The sequence below is a fragment of the Chrysemys picta genome, chromosome 6 (assembly GCF_011386835.1).
Source record: "Chrysemys picta bellii isolate R12L10 chromosome 6, ASM1138683v2, whole genome shotgun sequence".
NCBI lineage: Eukaryota > Metazoa > Chordata > Testudines > Emydidae > Chrysemys > Chrysemys picta.
In genome coordinates, this window is record NC_088796.1 from 60,518,834 (window position 1) to 60,536,580 (window position 17,747).

At 39.9% G+C, this 17,747-nt stretch overlaps 1 protein-coding gene across 3 annotated transcripts in view; it reads right to left on the minus strand.

Annotated features, from left to right (window-relative positions):
- PCSK1 (proprotein convertase subtilisin/kexin type 1) overlaps window positions 1–17,747 on the minus strand; it is a 67,315-nt gene that overhangs the window by 10,947 nt on the left and 38,621 nt on the right. For all 3 annotated transcript variants that reach the window (XM_065599223.1, XM_005284002.5, XM_065599224.1), the window contains exons 4-11: window positions 16,757–16,903; window positions 15,555–15,631; window positions 12,958–13,046; window positions 9,648–9,820; window positions 7,025–7,237; window positions 4,350–4,450; window positions 2,025–2,258; window positions 284–441 (exon numbers count right to left, since the gene is read on the minus strand). In XM_065599223.1, the coding sequence (XP_065455295.1) occupies window positions 284–441; window positions 2,025–2,258; window positions 4,350–4,450; window positions 7,025–7,237; window positions 9,648–9,820; window positions 12,958–13,046; window positions 15,555–15,631; window positions 16,757–16,903 (1,192 nt within the window). The remainder of the gene's footprint in view (window positions 1–283; window positions 442–2,024; window positions 2,259–4,349; window positions 4,451–7,024; window positions 7,238–9,647; window positions 9,821–12,957; window positions 13,047–15,554; window positions 15,632–16,756; window positions 16,904–17,747) is intronic.

The window sequence follows — 17,747 nt, forward strand, 5'->3', positions numbered from 1 at the left end:
CTGGGCAAGGTACTTTGAAGCTCCTGCTGTTGTGCACAGCCAGTTGGAACTGAACATAGAATAAAGCAGAGATTTTGCAAGCACCTGAAGCACTGAGAGATCACTGAGCACCACACCAAGCATGCACCTTTTTGGAAGTAATTACTTTTCCTAGAATGTATTCAGCCATTTCTAACACAGGGAGATTCAGTGATTTTTATATAAAGATTAATAAGATCAATGTCTTACACTGCAACAGCAGAAACTAATTATTTCTTTGAACACATTTGTTTGCCTCCTGTACCTGATGGGGAAGTGAGGGTGACGTGAAGATCACCTCTGCGGGAATATTCAATTGTTGCTTCAAACTGCACGTGCTCCAGAGATGTAACAGAATTTTCTTGCCCTTCACAAGCTTTTGTGGGAATTTCAATAGTTACTTCTCCATTTGCTCTTAATAACCTAGCAAAGATACAGGGATTATTTGGTTACCTACTAGCTTATTACACAAAGTCCAATGGATGCATTTTACACCTGTATCATGAACGATCAGACTGTGGGAAGATGTACTGCACTCCTTACTCATCCCAAACTGCCAGTGGGATCTCCGGGAGCTCTGGGTGCACACGAAATACAGAAATCAGCTAAACTGTTTAAACTGACTGGGCCTGATTTCTTCCACACACTACGGAAGCAAGCAAGCTGGATAATCAATATGTTCTTTCAAGGCTTAATGTCTACATTGCTCTCCAAGAGACTCCTAAAAGACACTCTCTTTAAAATTACAGCATCACATGAGTGTATCAGATGTACATGTTGTTTGCCTCAGTAAAATCACCAGCAGGAATATTATTATATAGTTAAAATGGCTGGAAAAAGCTGCAGCGGCTGTAGCCCTCTGAATCACTCCTAGAATAGAGCCTACACCTTCCCAACATTTTCAAAGCATTGTGCATGGTTTTCTCTGTACAATTCTCATTAACTTTAATGAGAATTTGGTGCTTGAATCCCTCACTACACAATGCATTAAAAATGCAGGAGCTAGCGAGCTTTGTTTTTGTAATGTAACATAAAAGGATTGCAGTAATGATACCTAACTAATAAGTTTCATGTACGTCAGCTCTCTGTATTAAATTCAAAACACCAAGGAAAACAGATCAGATTGGAAAAAAAAGGCAAGAGAGTTAAAAAAAAGCACTATAATAAAAATAACATAAATAAACAGGTTACCAAGACGTGAAACACCACATAGTTGTAATATATTTGTACTTGGTGCACTTAGATGATGTCATTTAAAGATTTGTTATAACTATCTTTATTCCAGACAGCAAAGCCATAAATTAACATGTGAAAACCAAAAAGAAGAGAGTCTAAAGGTCCTTATTGATTAAACAAGTTAATTATTGAGAGAGTCATTGTGGCTTGCCAGTATTAATACTGAGTCTATGTGCAATATATAGGAAATATTTGTAGGTATAATATATGAGGTTTTATCAGAATGCATTTGGGATGGTTGTGTACATAGGAATGGCAGGATGTGTGAGTTATGCAGATCATCCCACGAGTGCTGCTGATACAACCTTTACATCACACTGTCATGTATGGGATATATGTCACATACGTTACAGAAAAAAATATTTTAAGAACAATTTAGAAAAAAACAAGTAAACTATATCAGGGCTATTTCTTGTATTTCTTCATCTTAACTGGTTGGATTTAGCATAACAGTGCTAATAGTTCTGCAGTGTCATCCATCCAGATGACGGTTACACATGCAGACAGAATCTTCATTCTGTATTGAATCACGGATCTTAGTATTTTGCAGCAGTCTTACAGTGAACTACATGAAACAAAGAGATGGGGCATTACTCACCCATCCCCTGGATTTGTGAGAAATAGAGCAAGGCAAAACCAAAGAAACTGAAATTAAATATCTCAATCTCATTTATACCTATTGGACAAATTTGTGCAAGATACTACCTTCTTGCCTTAGATTAGAGAGCGATAAATTGATATGAGGTATTAATTTCAATGCAAATTCTTACCTAGGTTCAAAGCTGTTGTCCTTGACTATACACTCTTTCTTTTCAGGTACTCCTTTCCAGGTTTTAGGATCAACTAAATCCACCAGTGCCTTGGCATTAAGTAATCCAAATCCAAATCTGCTATTCACCATCAACCCTGCTCCATTCTTCTTCCATCCAGGGTTGTTGGCCAGTGGATCATATTCTGAAGTCCAGACTACCAAATGCTGCATATCCCTCCAGGTTAGATTAGGGCTGTTTAAAAAAGTCTGGTTAATTCCTACAAAACTGTCAGTCAGCTTTCTCTAATAGTATAATTTTACTCTACACACACAAAGATGTTGAAAAAGCAAAATCTTTTTCTGTTAGGTGCTTATATGCACCCCTGCCTCATTACTGTAGTATCTGAGAGCCTCACACACAATGTATTTACCCCAACAAAACTCCAAGATATGGAAGTACTATTATGGCCATTATACTGATGGGGAACTGAGGCAAAGAGAGACTAAGGGACAGATTTTAAAACATATTTAGGTACCTGAGTACTTTTAAAAATCTGGCCCTACATGACCTGCCTAAGATAAGCCTCTGGTGAACCCAGGACTTCCAAGTGCCCTAAACATTGGACCATCCCTTCCTCCCTCACAGTGCATTTCTTCTCTGAAAAAGGATTTTGTGAAAATGCTGTTGTGAGGTTCCATGATTTTTCGAAGACATTTTTTTCTAACTACCAGACCTGCAAATTCAGCATTGTTCTCTGAGCCCCGATCTATACTACGAAATTACTTCGGTATAACTACATCACTCAAGGGCGTGAATAATTCACACCCCCTGTACAACATAGTTATACCACCCTAAGCACTGGTGTAGACAGTGCTATGTTAGCGGGAGAGCTTTTCCAGCCAACATAAATACCGCCTCTTGTGGAGGTGGACTTATTAAGACAATGGGAGAGCTAAACTCCCATCCGTTTAGAGTGTCTTCACCGGAAGCGCTGCAGCTGCATCGGTGCAGACACACCACTGTAAATTTGTTGTGTAGACCTGCCTAGAGAATCAGTCTTGGATACTTTCCATTTCATGCATCATCACTAGCACTAAGGGTTCTGCAGACTGAATTAGCACCTCATTTAAACCTGGACAACCCTATTGTCTTCAGATTAGGTGCTCACTGACACATGTGCAATCCCATTGCCTTCACAGGTTTCGTTCACAGGTAACTGACTGGAACTTAAACTATGTGTACACTGCCTTGAAGTTCAGACTAAGGGGGTGTGAATGGCAGTGTGTACCAAAGTGCTGCATTGTAACTCCCTGTGATGGGGCGGCTGCCCCACACTGGCAGAAAAGGGGTTAAAGGCAGCCCTAAGGAGGCTGCGCCAGAGGCAGTCAATCAGAGAAGGGCTGAAAGGAGCAACCAATCAGGGCCGAGCAGGCCCATATAAAAAGGGAGCTGCAGGACAGAGGAGGGCAGTTCTCTGCTGGGAGCCCAGGGAAGAAGGACTGTGTCTCTGGAGGGCTGAGAGAACTGCCAGCACCCTGGACAGAGCAGTGCTGCTAGCAGGAACCAGGAGAGTGAGAGACAGCTCCTGGATGGCTGCTGAGATTTGCAGGCAGAGGACCTGAGACAAGGGCAAAGAGGATGCTGGGGCCATGAGGAAATGACCAGACAATTCACTGCAGTAGCCACTAGGGGAAGTGGCTGAACAGTGGACTGCAGGTCCCCCAGAAGGCTGGAGGGCTGTGTCACTGAAGAGGATGTTGTGGTCCTTCAAGAGACATGCTCCCTAGAGCAGGAGCGATGGCGGCAAGGCACTACCCGAAGACGGCACACTAACACATAGAGATAATTCCCAAGACAGCCAACAGGAGGTGCCAGAGTGGTAAGTGCACCGTGTTACACTCCCCCTGTGTGATGACATGGTCATGAACTAAAAGATTCTTAGTTCTCATTAATCTACTCCTCTTTGAAGAAGGTGATGGCAATGCGAACTAGGAACTTTTTAGTTTGTGCCTGCAGCTTCCACATGGGGGAGTTATCACACCGCACTTTAGTGCGCAAGGCTATTCAGACCTCCACAGTCCAAACTGCAGGGCAGTGTAGATAAGCCCTAAGTAAACAGACTGTTGCTGATGCCCAGAATGAAACAGAATTCCCAGACTCACCCTATCTCATCTATGTTGATCTGCCTGGCTAGCAGGGGTTAAAAGGACTACTAACTTATTTTTATCATTAAAGTTAGTAGGCCTAACTCTGACAGGAAGCGGATCAGTTGAGTGAGATGGTGCCAGTTTTGCACAGTCACAGTATGAGAAGACTACAGAAGTAGAGTTTAGGAAGTCTTACTTTGCTTCAAGAGCTAGAGCAAAAATCCCTGCTGCCAATGGAGCAGATGCAGAGGTCCCAGTGTGAGTCTCGGTACATTCGTTGTGAAGATCAGCACTTGTCTGAAAGAAAACGTGACTAAAATTAACATGAAAAAGCTGAATAAGCATTATTGTTTATATGTTTGGATACATAGTTATGCATCCTTTATTCAGTGCACCTTAATTCACCGTAGAAAAACTTCCCCCCAGTGAACAAAATAATGGACGCTTAAATCTGATGATAATTCAATCTACTCCTCCTCCTACTAGATCTATTTCAACTATAATTTTTGTATCAAAATGCCTTGTATTGGAACAAAGTACTCCCACATTTAATATCTTGCCTTATTCTGGGATTTGAGAGATATAAAAATAAGTGATTCAGACTCATCTGTGAATCATAAAACCCCATCATTGTGTTTGGTCTAGAACATTTAAAATTACTGCTTGCTTAAAAATTACTCACAGCCTTAGTAGTAGCGTTCTGCTTTCTCTTCAGCAGAAGCACTATAATTTGTAAATGAAACATGCATTTTATTTGAAAATGAAGTACCTAATTCCTCTGCCCATGTGCCTGCAATATATGAAAGTGGATATGCTGAGAGCTTTACATCTCAGCTACAGAGAAGCCACTTTGGAAGGGCATTCTTTTGACCTACTGAAATGAAAATTTATTTTAACCTCCACCTATGCAGTACACTGTAAGATTATCATCAACCAGATCAGAGCTGTTGTAGTTACTTAAATTCAACTTTATCACATGTAATCTCTTTACGGCAGGGACTATATATACACACATTTTCATATATATACACAGGTGCTGCATATTAGATAGATAGCACCTAACACAATGGGATCCTGAGCCTTGACTGAAGCTTCTGTGTTACCACAATAAAAAAAAATGAAGGCGATATAGAGCCGAATTCTGCCTCCTGCTGAGCGTCATTTGCAAGGTGCTGAGCAGTTCTGCTCCTACTGTAGTCAGTGGGAGTGGAGAGTGCTCAGAGCCACACCAAAAGGGTTGAACATCTAGCACAAACAATCTCAGAGTCTGGAAAATTAGAGTTGGTTGGAAAACCGAATTTTTTACTCCCCACAAGAAATTTTGAACAAAATCTTTTTTCTTTTACTGAACAAAGTTTCACACTGCTTCAAAACGATCATTTTTGTTCCAAATTGACATCCTGACTTTAAAACAAAAACCTGAGTTCTTTACTTACATTTCAATAATTAAAAAAAGAGACCCAATGCCGTAGGTACTCTAACTCATCATTAAATATCAACAGCATTACAATAATTTCAACTTAACCAGCCAGACACCTATAAAACTCCTTTCCAACCCTTTTATGGTGCTAGGAAACAAACCCTCAGGCCTTTTAGAAAACCCTCACCAACAGATGTCTTTTTCAATGTCCCTTGAAGGTCATTAAATTCAGGCTATTTCAGACAAAGGACGAGGCAGGGAGAAAGTTTCAGAGTCCTGGAGTCCTCACAGAGAATGCCCTGCCAGCTGCCTCCTATCTTGGATAATGAGGGGGATACAGCTGAGGCACCCCTGCTGACTCAACTGCGCCATGAAATGACATTTTAAGTTGGAGCAAAATGAACATTTTCCTTTCATTTTGAAGTGTCAATTAGAAGTAAAAATTTTCATTTTGAAATTGCTCCCAGGAAAACCAAAATTTCCCATCAGACTTGACATTTTCCCACTGGAAATTTAGATTTTGACTAAGCTATATTTTGGGGTAGAACATTTTTCAACTCAAAAAATTTCAACCATTCTAATGTTGATGATAGGCACTTAGGCCAACTGACTGTTAATCACAGGCAGTGGACATTCTTAGAGATTTCCTAACACCTGGAGATTTCATATCATGAGAGGAAGATGCAAAAAAAAATAATTGTTGAATCTAAGGCTAGATTTAAATTCCTGTTCTGGTCTCAAAGGACACATATCTGAAAATACAATGATCCTCTTACTTGCAAGGAATGTAATATTCTGAAGCACATTTATGTTTGTGTTAAAAGGTCAAGGTTCCAACTAGAAATGGACTTGAATTATGATAAGCAGATCTGAACCTGAACTTCCCCAATTTTCAGGCCTTCAGGTCTAGTGTTTGGATCTGTCTATATTCTTAACATGTAATCACCCCTGATGTCACATGTTTGAATTCTGAAGAGCATACATTCTTCCAACTAAGGTCAACATGAATTTACACTTGGGAATTTTCCTTCTGTTTTCTGATGGTATGAACCTTCCATAGTTTTGTATTTTTATGATTCACCAGCTTTGAGTCAGAACCCACCCACTTTTTTAGACTCTCCCAACACAAGGATAGATGAGATGTGGTTCTGAATATCTTCCCTTTTGCAGGATATCATATCAAACCTCTATCACATTTAAATAGCGTATCTTTTCAGAGATCAACTGTAATGAAATGATGGTACTATGTAATTATTGCTTTAAAATTAAGGGATGTTAAAGGGTTGCAACCAGGTTCCAGCATGACAGTATTAGGCATATAAAGCATAAGTAAATGAAGCACTTAAAAATCAGGCCTCTAAAAGCTGTTTCTGTTTTGTTGCTTTCATATATAAAACAATTCTACATGTGTTCCTCAAGCATGTTTATTAAATCTGGTAAAAACAACCTACAATTCTCTGGTCAGTATAATCCCCACTGCTGTATGCTGTGGCCAGTGTCGAGGAACACTTCTCTGCATACCAGGGAGAAAGACCTTGTTGAGAAGCACTGCTTATGGATATAGTGTAGATACTATCTGTGTAACCATCACAGTCACAGTTATCACCCTGACGACCACCATTCCCAGAAGCCCATACAAAAATGGAACCTTTTCCATTTCGGCCCTAGGGAAAAGAAAGGAATGATTATCATAAGGAAGAAAGTCTACAGTCTCTTTAGTACATTCACACCAAAAATCCACATAATTAAATGATCTGCAGACGATAAAGAATAATTATTCATATAAATCATAAAAAGTTAGAGGTAGAAAAAACCTATTATATGTTCCAGTCTATCTCCCTGCCAGTGAGGGATTGCTCTCTATAGTACATCATCTTGTGATTGGTCCAGTCTAGTTTTAAATGTCACAATTAATCGGGCATCTACCACGTCCACTGGAAATACGTTTTGGATGCAAATCAGGAGACTGGGATCAATAATGTGGTTTTTCCTATGAACACTTTTGGTACTGAGTATGTTTACAAAAAGCAGAAATATTTTTTTCAATAAATGGAACTTCATTATGAGTTAATTTCATTTGCATTTGTTGTGATCATAGTAATATTGGTAAGCAGTATGTCTGATGTGTGAGATGACATTTCCATCCAACTCCCTTTTTAATTATGCCCTTTACAGTTTGGCATTTACTTGATGAAAAACTGCAAACCCATAAGCTCATTTTATTGGAGAGTCTACTCATCACTCCTAAATCTGTGGGCTTCCAGTCATCAATCTCAGAGCACAATTGCCCCCACTTCCTATTCCAGTTTCTAATGTATAATAAATTAGTTGCAGCTATAAAGATGCTGACAGCTAGGGATGTGGAGAGCTGGAGCAGCATGAAAAATGCCACACTTTTCCTAGTTCAAACCAGTATTTGCCATTACATCTTAAACTCTTGTAGACTTTAAGTGGAAAGTATCTGCTAATGTGCAGAGCAGAAGCTTACATTTTTAATTCAGTATTAATTTATGTACATTCATTATAGAGATCAACTAGAAAAGCAGATCATCAATTAATCCCCTCTAATCAATGTTGACGTAGCTGGTTCAGGGGCCAAGTGGCAATTGCAGCAATCTCAAAATAAAAAATAAAAATAGAAAAACAAGCTACACTCTTCCTATTAGAGTTGTCAGGGTGGCTCCATTGGAAATCACAATAAATGAAATAACTTATTTTAGTAACTATGACCCCAATCCAGCAACACACTTAAACACATGAGACACTCTATTGACTTCAGCAGGAATACTCATGGGGCTACTCATGTACTTACGGTTAAACATGTGCTTAAGTGCTTTGCTGGATCCGGATCTAGGGGGCCAGTCCTGAAGCTAGCTGAACACTGTCATCTCTGACTTCAATGGGAGTTGAGGGCACTCAGTACCTTGTAGGATGGGTCCCCAATGGGTTAGTTTGGTACAAAATAAACTGAAAAAATGCTGTCCTCTTCACCAAGCAAATTTCCTGATTTCCCAAGTCCAGGCCTATTATTTCAGGGGCATTAGTTCCTTACTCTTTCCAATGCCCTTTCAGTCCATCTTCCCTTTCCACTCCCTGAGACTCAGTTTTCCTCTCTCCCTTTTCAGACTCCATTCCTCTCCCTCCCCATCTCTATCTCTCCCTTACCAACACCTTTATCATTGGTTAGAATTTCCCTCAGTTGTCAGGCTCCCCCTTCTTCTGTCCCTCTTTCTGCTGTTCTTGACCTTTCCCTTTTCTCCAGACACCTCTTCTACAACTCCACGAGCTCTGCTTCAGGCTCTTTCTCTTCTCCATTTATCTCTCTGCTGCATCTCCCTGTCAACACTATCGCTAGACCATCTTTAGATGTCTCGATATCTTCTCCTGGCTAACAGGTGGGGACAGTGTTCATGTGTCTGTTTCTGTGTGTGTACCCAGCACTCTCATTCAACACACAACTTGTCTCCTAACCAGATCTATAGGAATAACATAAAAGAGAATTTAAAAGCTGCTGCTTTCAGTATTCTCCAGCATGCATTCCTACCATCTTCATTTTAATTGGATTAGGTTATGCATAAAGCAATTAACATAGTGCAAGTAACAGAATAACACAACCCATCCACACAGTGCTAAAACACATCACCATTTTACAAAATGAAATATTCGTGAAGCGAACACTTTGTATTAAATTTTTATAGGAGCCTCTGTGCAGAAATCCAATTACTATTCAGAGCAAAACATGCAGACAGAAAGGAGGTGGGGGAAGGGAGGCACAAAAGCAGCAAAAGGAAGGATGAAGAAGGAAAGCTAGTCTGCAGAGAATAACCTCTTGAAAGCAGAACACTGTAAGAATGCTTTCATAAGTCAGGTCCCAGCTGGGAAATTTTGCTGAACCTTTATATTAACATCCTTCTAAAGAATGATTCAGTTTCTCAAATCTGTTTGAATGAGCAGAATGCTTTAGCAAGAAATAGACAAAGAACAGACCATTTTCTCACCCCTAAGAACCATTTTAAACTACGGTCTTTACCTGCAAGTTGGGCTGTATTTCAACATAACTACCTGTTAGCTTACCTGTTTGATCCCATATTCAAAAGCCTTCTGTGCTAGCCTGCCAGGTCCCTCTACAGTTTTACCATCATCATTAGGGCCCCAGCTTGCACTGTAAATATCCACATGTTCTGGGTTGAAACCAATTGAACTGGCTTCAATGGCATCAGTGACTATTCCATCCAGCATTCTTATACCTTAAAATAAAAAAATAGGAAGAATGAATCCATTTAATGTTTCCTTTACATTATCATTAACTGCTCGTACAGCACCTAACACAATGGGGTCCTGGTCCAAGATTATAATATCAATGTAAAACATTTCATGTATGTATCATCCTTCCTTTGAGGAATTCAGGGCATTTTACAAATATTAAAAGTGACCTTATAAAAATTGGACTGTGCCCCACTATTTCTCTCCCATTTTTTTCTTTTTATAGTGTACAGAGAAGGACTGTGAGAGTTCCCCCTCCTCCAGTTTGTTTTTTACCCTTGAAATATAAAAAAGGGCAAATCTGGTCTACAGTGTTGTTGTTTTTTTCTTGAGAACCTCCTGAATGTCTCATAGAAGGTGTATTGTATGCTCTTATTTTAAGGTCTGTCTGTCTGTCTCTGTCTCTCTCTCGTCTTTTAACAAAGATTTCTTATTCCCGGAAGTTAAATAGGTGTTATCAAAAACAGAGTTTTTAAAAGTCTTTTGTCTTTAAAAACTTTGAGTTTAAAAGTTTTGTTTAAAATGAAGAATTTTAAACACTCTGACTAAAAAATCCCTTCCCCTCTCAATTACCAAGCTTGTCTTTTATGCTAGCTATCCAATCCTTAATACACAAAGAAATATTGCAGAAATTTCCCAGCATTGCTAATACTAGTTAATTTTTACCATTGTGAGCAATGTGGGAAGCCCCAGTGATAGCCAGCCATTAACATTTTTATTAGAACCATGTCATCTAATCTTGCTCAGAGCAGGGCTAATCTCCAGGATGCCCTAAATTCCAATGGCAGCCAGTGGCTCATCTGCACTAGAGCTCCCAACATTGCTAACACTGTTCGTTATGTTAGAAATGGTGGGGAACTTTTGCAAAATTCCAGCAGTGGTGCAGCAATGGTAGCAACAGTACAACCGCTAACGTCATGAGGATTCGGAACAGGTTTTCATGGCACAATAATAAAAATGTTTGGGCTCTGTCTATGCTAGCAATTTAGTACCAGAGAAGCTATATCATTGCTGGCAGTTGCTGAACTATTGATTATAATTCTTCTAGTGTAGAAATTCTCATACATTTTCCAAAGAAGGACAGACAAGATCTGAATTTCTAATGGGAGGGGGAGAAAAACCACCAAACCTCAGGCTTTGATTCCTTCTTTTGCATTATTAAGAAGCAAAAAAAGGGAACTGACTGCAGGATTAGGGCCCGAGATTGTAATATGCAATGAAATACTTAGAACACAGGAGCTAGTATAGACACTGTGAGAGCACCAATAGAGGTAAAGGCAGCTGTACAGATCAGTAATATAATACAAGAACAAACAATTATATCATCAGCACACTAGCGAAAAACAATTCAAGCAAAACTGCTGTTTCAGTTCAATTCTCTGTGAAAATTCTGTTTGTTTTCTAAATAAACTCAGGGATATGATTATTGTAATGGTTTTTCATTAAATTAGTTTTCATCAGTAAGCAGAGTCATATTTGTCCATACATTTGTCTTTCCCTTTTCTTCTACATGCTTGTTTCCCATCATCAGCCTCATGAATTCAAAAGCAAAAGGAATTTCAGACAGATACATGTAGCTGCCTGACAGACGGCTATTTTTAGCATCACGTTCACTGTTTTGGAACTCTCAGCCCAGTCCTTCATAAAATATAACTTCTTAATCATTTGATTTCCATGCAGCATCAGAAGAAACAGTGCTATGGTGACGTATGTGTAAATAAATAAATTCCAGTTACTATATGGTGTATGGGATAAACATTTCTTTTTTCTACAGAAAATAAAGGAGGGAAGTGCATGTAAACACTAAATGAAATTGAAATGTAACCTTTAAAACTGATACAAGGAAATATTTTTCAAATAATGCACAATAAGCCTGTGGAACACATTGCCACATGATTTTAATGAGCGCAAGAATTTAATAGGATTCAAAACAGGATTGGACATTTATATAGATAATGAGAACATCCAGAGTTATGATGTTAAATATTTGAAAAATAAACAAGAGCATTCCTTCCTGGAGATGTGTACCAGTAAAAACCTGTATCTCCATTTGCAAATCATATAATAAAGCATGCAAACAGGTGTGAAGTAACCTTCTTTGTATATGCAAGTGCTTGGAAATGTGGGTACAGTGAGTGTTCAACATTTTTGCAGTTTCATCCCTTCACCCTGCTTTAAATATTTGATCCTTGGTGTCTTCATCTTCTGAATGAGATCTTTTATTTAAACAGTGTGTGAAAGCATAAAGCAGAATGGCAAAGGCGGACAGGAAAATGACATCTGTGACAGCTCTAAACCCCTCTGAGAAAACAGGACTCAAACGGTGAGAACAGTAATCACAGTTGTCAATCCCAGTTCAGCTGTCCCATTTGAGTCAAGGAAAAAATTGTGAAATTGAAAAACTATAAATGTACAACTCTATTTTCTTTTGTGCTAAATAACCACTAGCAACTGATATTTTGATCATGTCTATTTCACAGATCTGTAATGAACTAGACTTTCAGACACCATTCTATTGACTAACCAATAAACAAGCCTTTACCATTCTCCTGACTAACAGATAAACAAGCCTTTACCTGTTTTCAAAATTAACATGTAATTGAAATGGAGAAACAAGCAATTTAAATGGAAACCACAGCAATATGAATACCTTGACTGACACCACCTTTCTATATAACTGTGTAGACAGGAACAAAACACTCTAAATAAGAGTGGATAGGAAATTGGATTTTCTTTCTTTCACTCTGCAGGTTCTATTTATTTTTGTTCAAAATGAAATACCAGTCCACCATTCCTTTATTTAAAAATATAGCCCTCTATTTAGTTGCAACCAATAATCATATTATGGATCAAACCCTGAGAAACTGATGGTTGCTCTGGATTTGAGACAATATACATGTAGCAACTTACACTATTTCTGGTATGAAACCAAATACCGCAAGGTGCTGAATGCCTCTTGAGACACGCTGAGCACACTCAGCTCAAGGTGATGGTAGCTCAGGGTGCTCAGCACCTCCAACTGAGTGCTCAGTACCTTTCAGGGCCAGTCCCTTACTTCACTTTGTTTCCATTCACATCAGAAAAAGTAAAGTTTAAATCAAATTATTGTTTGGTTTCTTACCTCCAACTCTGGAATTGTATGCCACGCCAACACCACATTTCTTGTTATTAGCCTGCATGGCAATTTCTCCTGCACATCGTGTTCCATGTCTGGATAAAGTAAATGATCATTTAAATCATACTATAACTCAGTGCATTTATTTAAACTATAGAGAGACTTGTCACTTTTCTGCTAGAACTGGTGCATTCTTTCATCACCGAGATGTGAACTCTTTGAATATTAAATAGGTATGGAAATATGTCTATTTGGAAAAGAATGCACTTTTTGTACTTAGGCTTTGGTAATCATAATTTCGAACCATCCCATGATCAATAGATCATCAGGATGAGGCACTAAGGACCTGATCCAAACGCCACTGAGGTCAATAGAAAGATCATGTTGTTACAATGTCTACCATGAGCTGTACCATGCCTACTATAACAGAGTGCAGTAGTGAGGCAAATTTGGAATGCCAAGAAGATGCTAAATCCCTTAAAAATATCATGAAAAAAGCCACTTTTAAGCAAAAATTTAGACATTTAATTTATTTTGGAGTGCAACTGGGTAGTATTTAAAATAATCAAACCTCTTCATCTTTGTGAAATGATTCCTCTAACAAGGAATAATCTTTTGCCATGAAGGATTCCTACCCTTCAAAGCATAACAAGACAGCATAACTATACAGAGTTACTTTATCTAGTACTACAGCTTGGTATGCAACTAAATGCTTCAATGTTTCTGGATGGAATTTCATTTACATATTAATAAAGATTAGAGGTAATGCAGGTAGATTTAAAAGATAATGTCATTGGAATAAGAGGATAATGGCCTCCTACTGCTATATAAATGCTGAAGCAAAGAAGAGAATTCATTTTCAAAATCATAGAACATTTCTCCTCTGATAACTTCCCATTCTGGTGACTTTATTTCTATTATACCAATGGATTCATGATGTGGATGCTACTATTGTGCCTGATAGACAGTGGGGAACCAGAGTGTTAGTTCCTCATTGTATCATTATTAAATAGTGACTTCACAACTGGCTTACATAATTGACTTGTTCTGTGCTACAGCTTGTAAAAAGGTCTGTTCTCTTCTCTGTGGACTAGCTCTCTTCCTAAACTATCATGGAAGGATCTAGGTGCAGCAGAACTACCATGGTGTTTCACTGTGCAGAGGAGAAGTGGGTTGTAAAGAGGTCATGCGGGAAGATTATTCATTCCTTCCCTCCCACAAAATGCTACAAAATTCCACTAAAATAACCGGCCTGGTGTGTAGGAGGGAGCCAGCTGCACCTTCACAAGGGATGGTGCGGTGGGTATGCTCCCCTAGCGCAGGGGGGGGGGGGGGGGCAAACTTTTTGGCCTGAGGGCCGCATTGGGTTTCGTAAATTGTATGGAGGGCCGGTTAGGGGAGGGGTTCACGGCCCCTCCCCCCTTTGACTCCTGCCCCATCCAACCCCCTGTTCCCTGACAGCCCCCCCCCCCGGGACCCCTGCCCCATCCACACACACCCCTCCCTGTCCCCTGACTGTCCCCGGACCCCTGCCGCCCATCCAAACCCTCCTCTCATTCCTGACGGGCCCCCCGGGACTCCTGCCCCATCCAACCACCCCTTCTTCCTGTCCCCTGACTGCCCCCGGAACCCCTGCCCCTGACTACCCGCTGCTGCCCCATCCAACCCCCCTCCTTCCTGACTGCCCCCCCGGGACCCCTGCCCCCATTCAACCCCCTGTTCCCCCCCCGACCGCCCCAACCCCTATCCACACCCCAGCCCCCTGACCACCACCCCAAACTCACCTGCCCTCTATCCAACCCCCCCTGCTCCATACCCCCTTACCGCGCTGCCTGGAGCACTGGTGGCTGGTGGCGCTACAGCCGTGCTGCCCAGCTGGAGCCAGGCCACGCCACCGTCGCCACCACGCAGCTCAGAGCTCTGGGTCAGGCCGGGCTCTGCAGCGGTGCTGCCCCAGGCGCTCACAGCCCGCCACCCAGAGCATTGCGCCAATGGCCTTGCGAGCTGAGGCTGCAGGGGAGGGGGAACAGCAGGGGAGGCGCCAGGGCTAGCCTCCCGGATGAGGTGCTCGGGGGCCAGGCAGGAGGGTCCCACAGGCCGGATGTGGCCCATGGACCGTAGTTTGCCCACCTCTGCCCTAGTGCCTAAGACACAGTCCCTCCCAGAGGCCATCCGATGGGCAGATGTAGTTCCTCATCGTCCCCCGTGCAAGGCCGTGCATTACAGGCATAACTGAGTACAAAGTCTGCTTAGTCAGATCGGTGTGCCCTATAATTCATTAGCACTAACACCAAAAGATTGTTCCCTTGAGATTACAAATATGTTATCAGTGCTTTATACATAGAACCATATGAAAAAGAGAGCTTCAAAACATAATGGGGAAATTAAATTGAAAAAACTCATCTTGATCTGGAAACTTATTCAACGTCCATATATAATGTGCGCAAAAATACCATAATGTTTTTTCCCTTTTACATGTAATAGTCCTTCTGAGTACAAATATTTCTCAGGTTAATGGTGAAGAGCTGTGCATTTGCCTGTTCTAAGGCACAGCATAATACTTCATTACTTTGTTTCTTTTTACAAAATGAGAGGCTACTCACTTGTTTTCATTTGTTGGATCATATCTGGGAAAGGGATCGTGATCATTGTCATTGAAATCATAACTTGCCTCTGGATCCTAAATTAAAAAATAGACTTTATAGTTACAATGAGAGAACATCCTCTAAAACAAGTTTTAAAGTTTCTGAAGTCTATACTAGGCGATGGCATAATTAATTAAATAGATAGATGTGACATCAACTTTAATGTATACTTTGTCCTCAGCCTTAGTCATCATTCTTGATGTTTAGGTGAACAGTTCACTTTCATAAAATAAAAGTACATAACATTTAAATTAATCTTCTAGAGAGGTATCGATTAGCATGCATGTGGGAAAGGGTTTTTGCTATCAAAGCTTTGGATGTTGGAAGGCTAGTGTGGGGAGGCCTGCAAAGAAAGGTATTGGGATATCTAGAAGAAGGGCACTGGATGGTTTATTTATCATCAAATCACTTTACAAACATTTAATTAAGGAATCCTCACCGGCAGAGCTGTTTTGAACGACAAGTTTTTGTTAAATGAAAAGTGGCTTTTTTCAAAACCAATTTTTTTCATGAAAAATTGGTGAAAGATTTTTGTTTATAATCTGTTTTCAGTAAAAAAATGATAACCATTTCAATAACATTTTCAAAAATATTTTTTTAATTCTCCATTTTTTTAGCAAAATTAAACATGGATCTTTTAAGAAATCTTTGAAATGACAACAATTTTGAACATTCTAATTTTTGTGTAGTTAAATTCTGGAACTGGCTTCCAAAGGAGGTTGTGGAATCCCCATCAGGTTTTAGGAACAGGTTGGACAAACACCAGTAAGGGATGGTCTAGGTTTACTTGGTCCTGCTTCAGCACAGTGGGCTGGACTTGGTGAGCACTCAAGATCCCTTCCAGCCTTACATTTCTATGACGCTGTGAATAAAAAATCCACAAAGGCTAAAAGAGTTTTAATAATTCAGCATTAAACCATTGTGTCTAAACATGCCCAGGGACTAAACCACCCTGAAGAACCCACTATCCTGGTGAGCTTATTACTCAATTCCTAGTGATACAGGCCAGGGTCCACATTATGCTTGGGGTGAGTATTTCAGTTTCTCTGTCATGTGGGAGCTGTCTTACTGAACAGAGAGAAAGCCAACGAAGAATGTTTGTATATAAACATCTGCAACTGTTTTATTTTTTCTACAGCATTCTTAAATCACAAACTTACATAGTTAGTATATATGTCAGTGTGATTCCACTCCAAGCCATCATCGAGCACTGTTATAACAACACCTTTGCCTGTAATCCCTTTTTGCCATACAGGAATAACATGGAGATCCAGTTTTGGCAGAGATGGAGTCACCCTTGTATCTTGCTGGGGGAAAAAATGATAGTAAGCATTTTAACATTTATACATTCATATTACACCTGTTCAAAGCTGTGTTTGAGCCATATTACAAATGTGCTTTAAATCAACCTTGGTTTGAGTGTGACCAGAATTTGTAAATTCCACCCAAGTTTTACAAAAAAATCAAGGAAGATTGGCCTATTCAAATAGCTGGGATACTGACAAACCTCCCTATCCCTACCCAACTTCCCTCATTCCATTCACCATATGACTTATGATCCTCCCAAAATATATCTTAGGTAAGAAAGGGGCATCCTGTGTCTGAAAACAGGAGTAAGGGAGATTGAGGAGCAGGATATGCTGGATGATCCTTGGATATTTGAGTTAATAGTCAAATCTACAAAGGCTGGTTCTCTTTCACCCACTGAGAACCAAACTGCAGCCACTCAGGATATGAGGAGCTGTGTTTTCTCTAAATGGTCTCTCCTTTGATGTCCAGGTTAGCTCATGGAAAACAATTAGGAAATGGAAGGAATTAAAATGATGGGTTGATTATGAAGGTCTGTGCTGAATCACAATTTGCTATTTACTGTCTTCTCTTGGAAACATGACTCACCTATGCCCTCTTTCCATTCATGGAAGGGTCTTTAAAGATTAACTCTTAAACAGATTATTTTTCTTTTGTAATGTTAACCATAACCATATATATATTTTAATATGTGACAGCTGTACTTGATACCTCTATAAAAACACAGGCATAGATTCAATCACTAATGTTTTCTTTGAGTTTCTCAGCACATAAATACATTATTAAATAGGATTTTTTTACAATTTTTGTACATCTTTGTTTCCAGAAAAATGCTGAATGAAG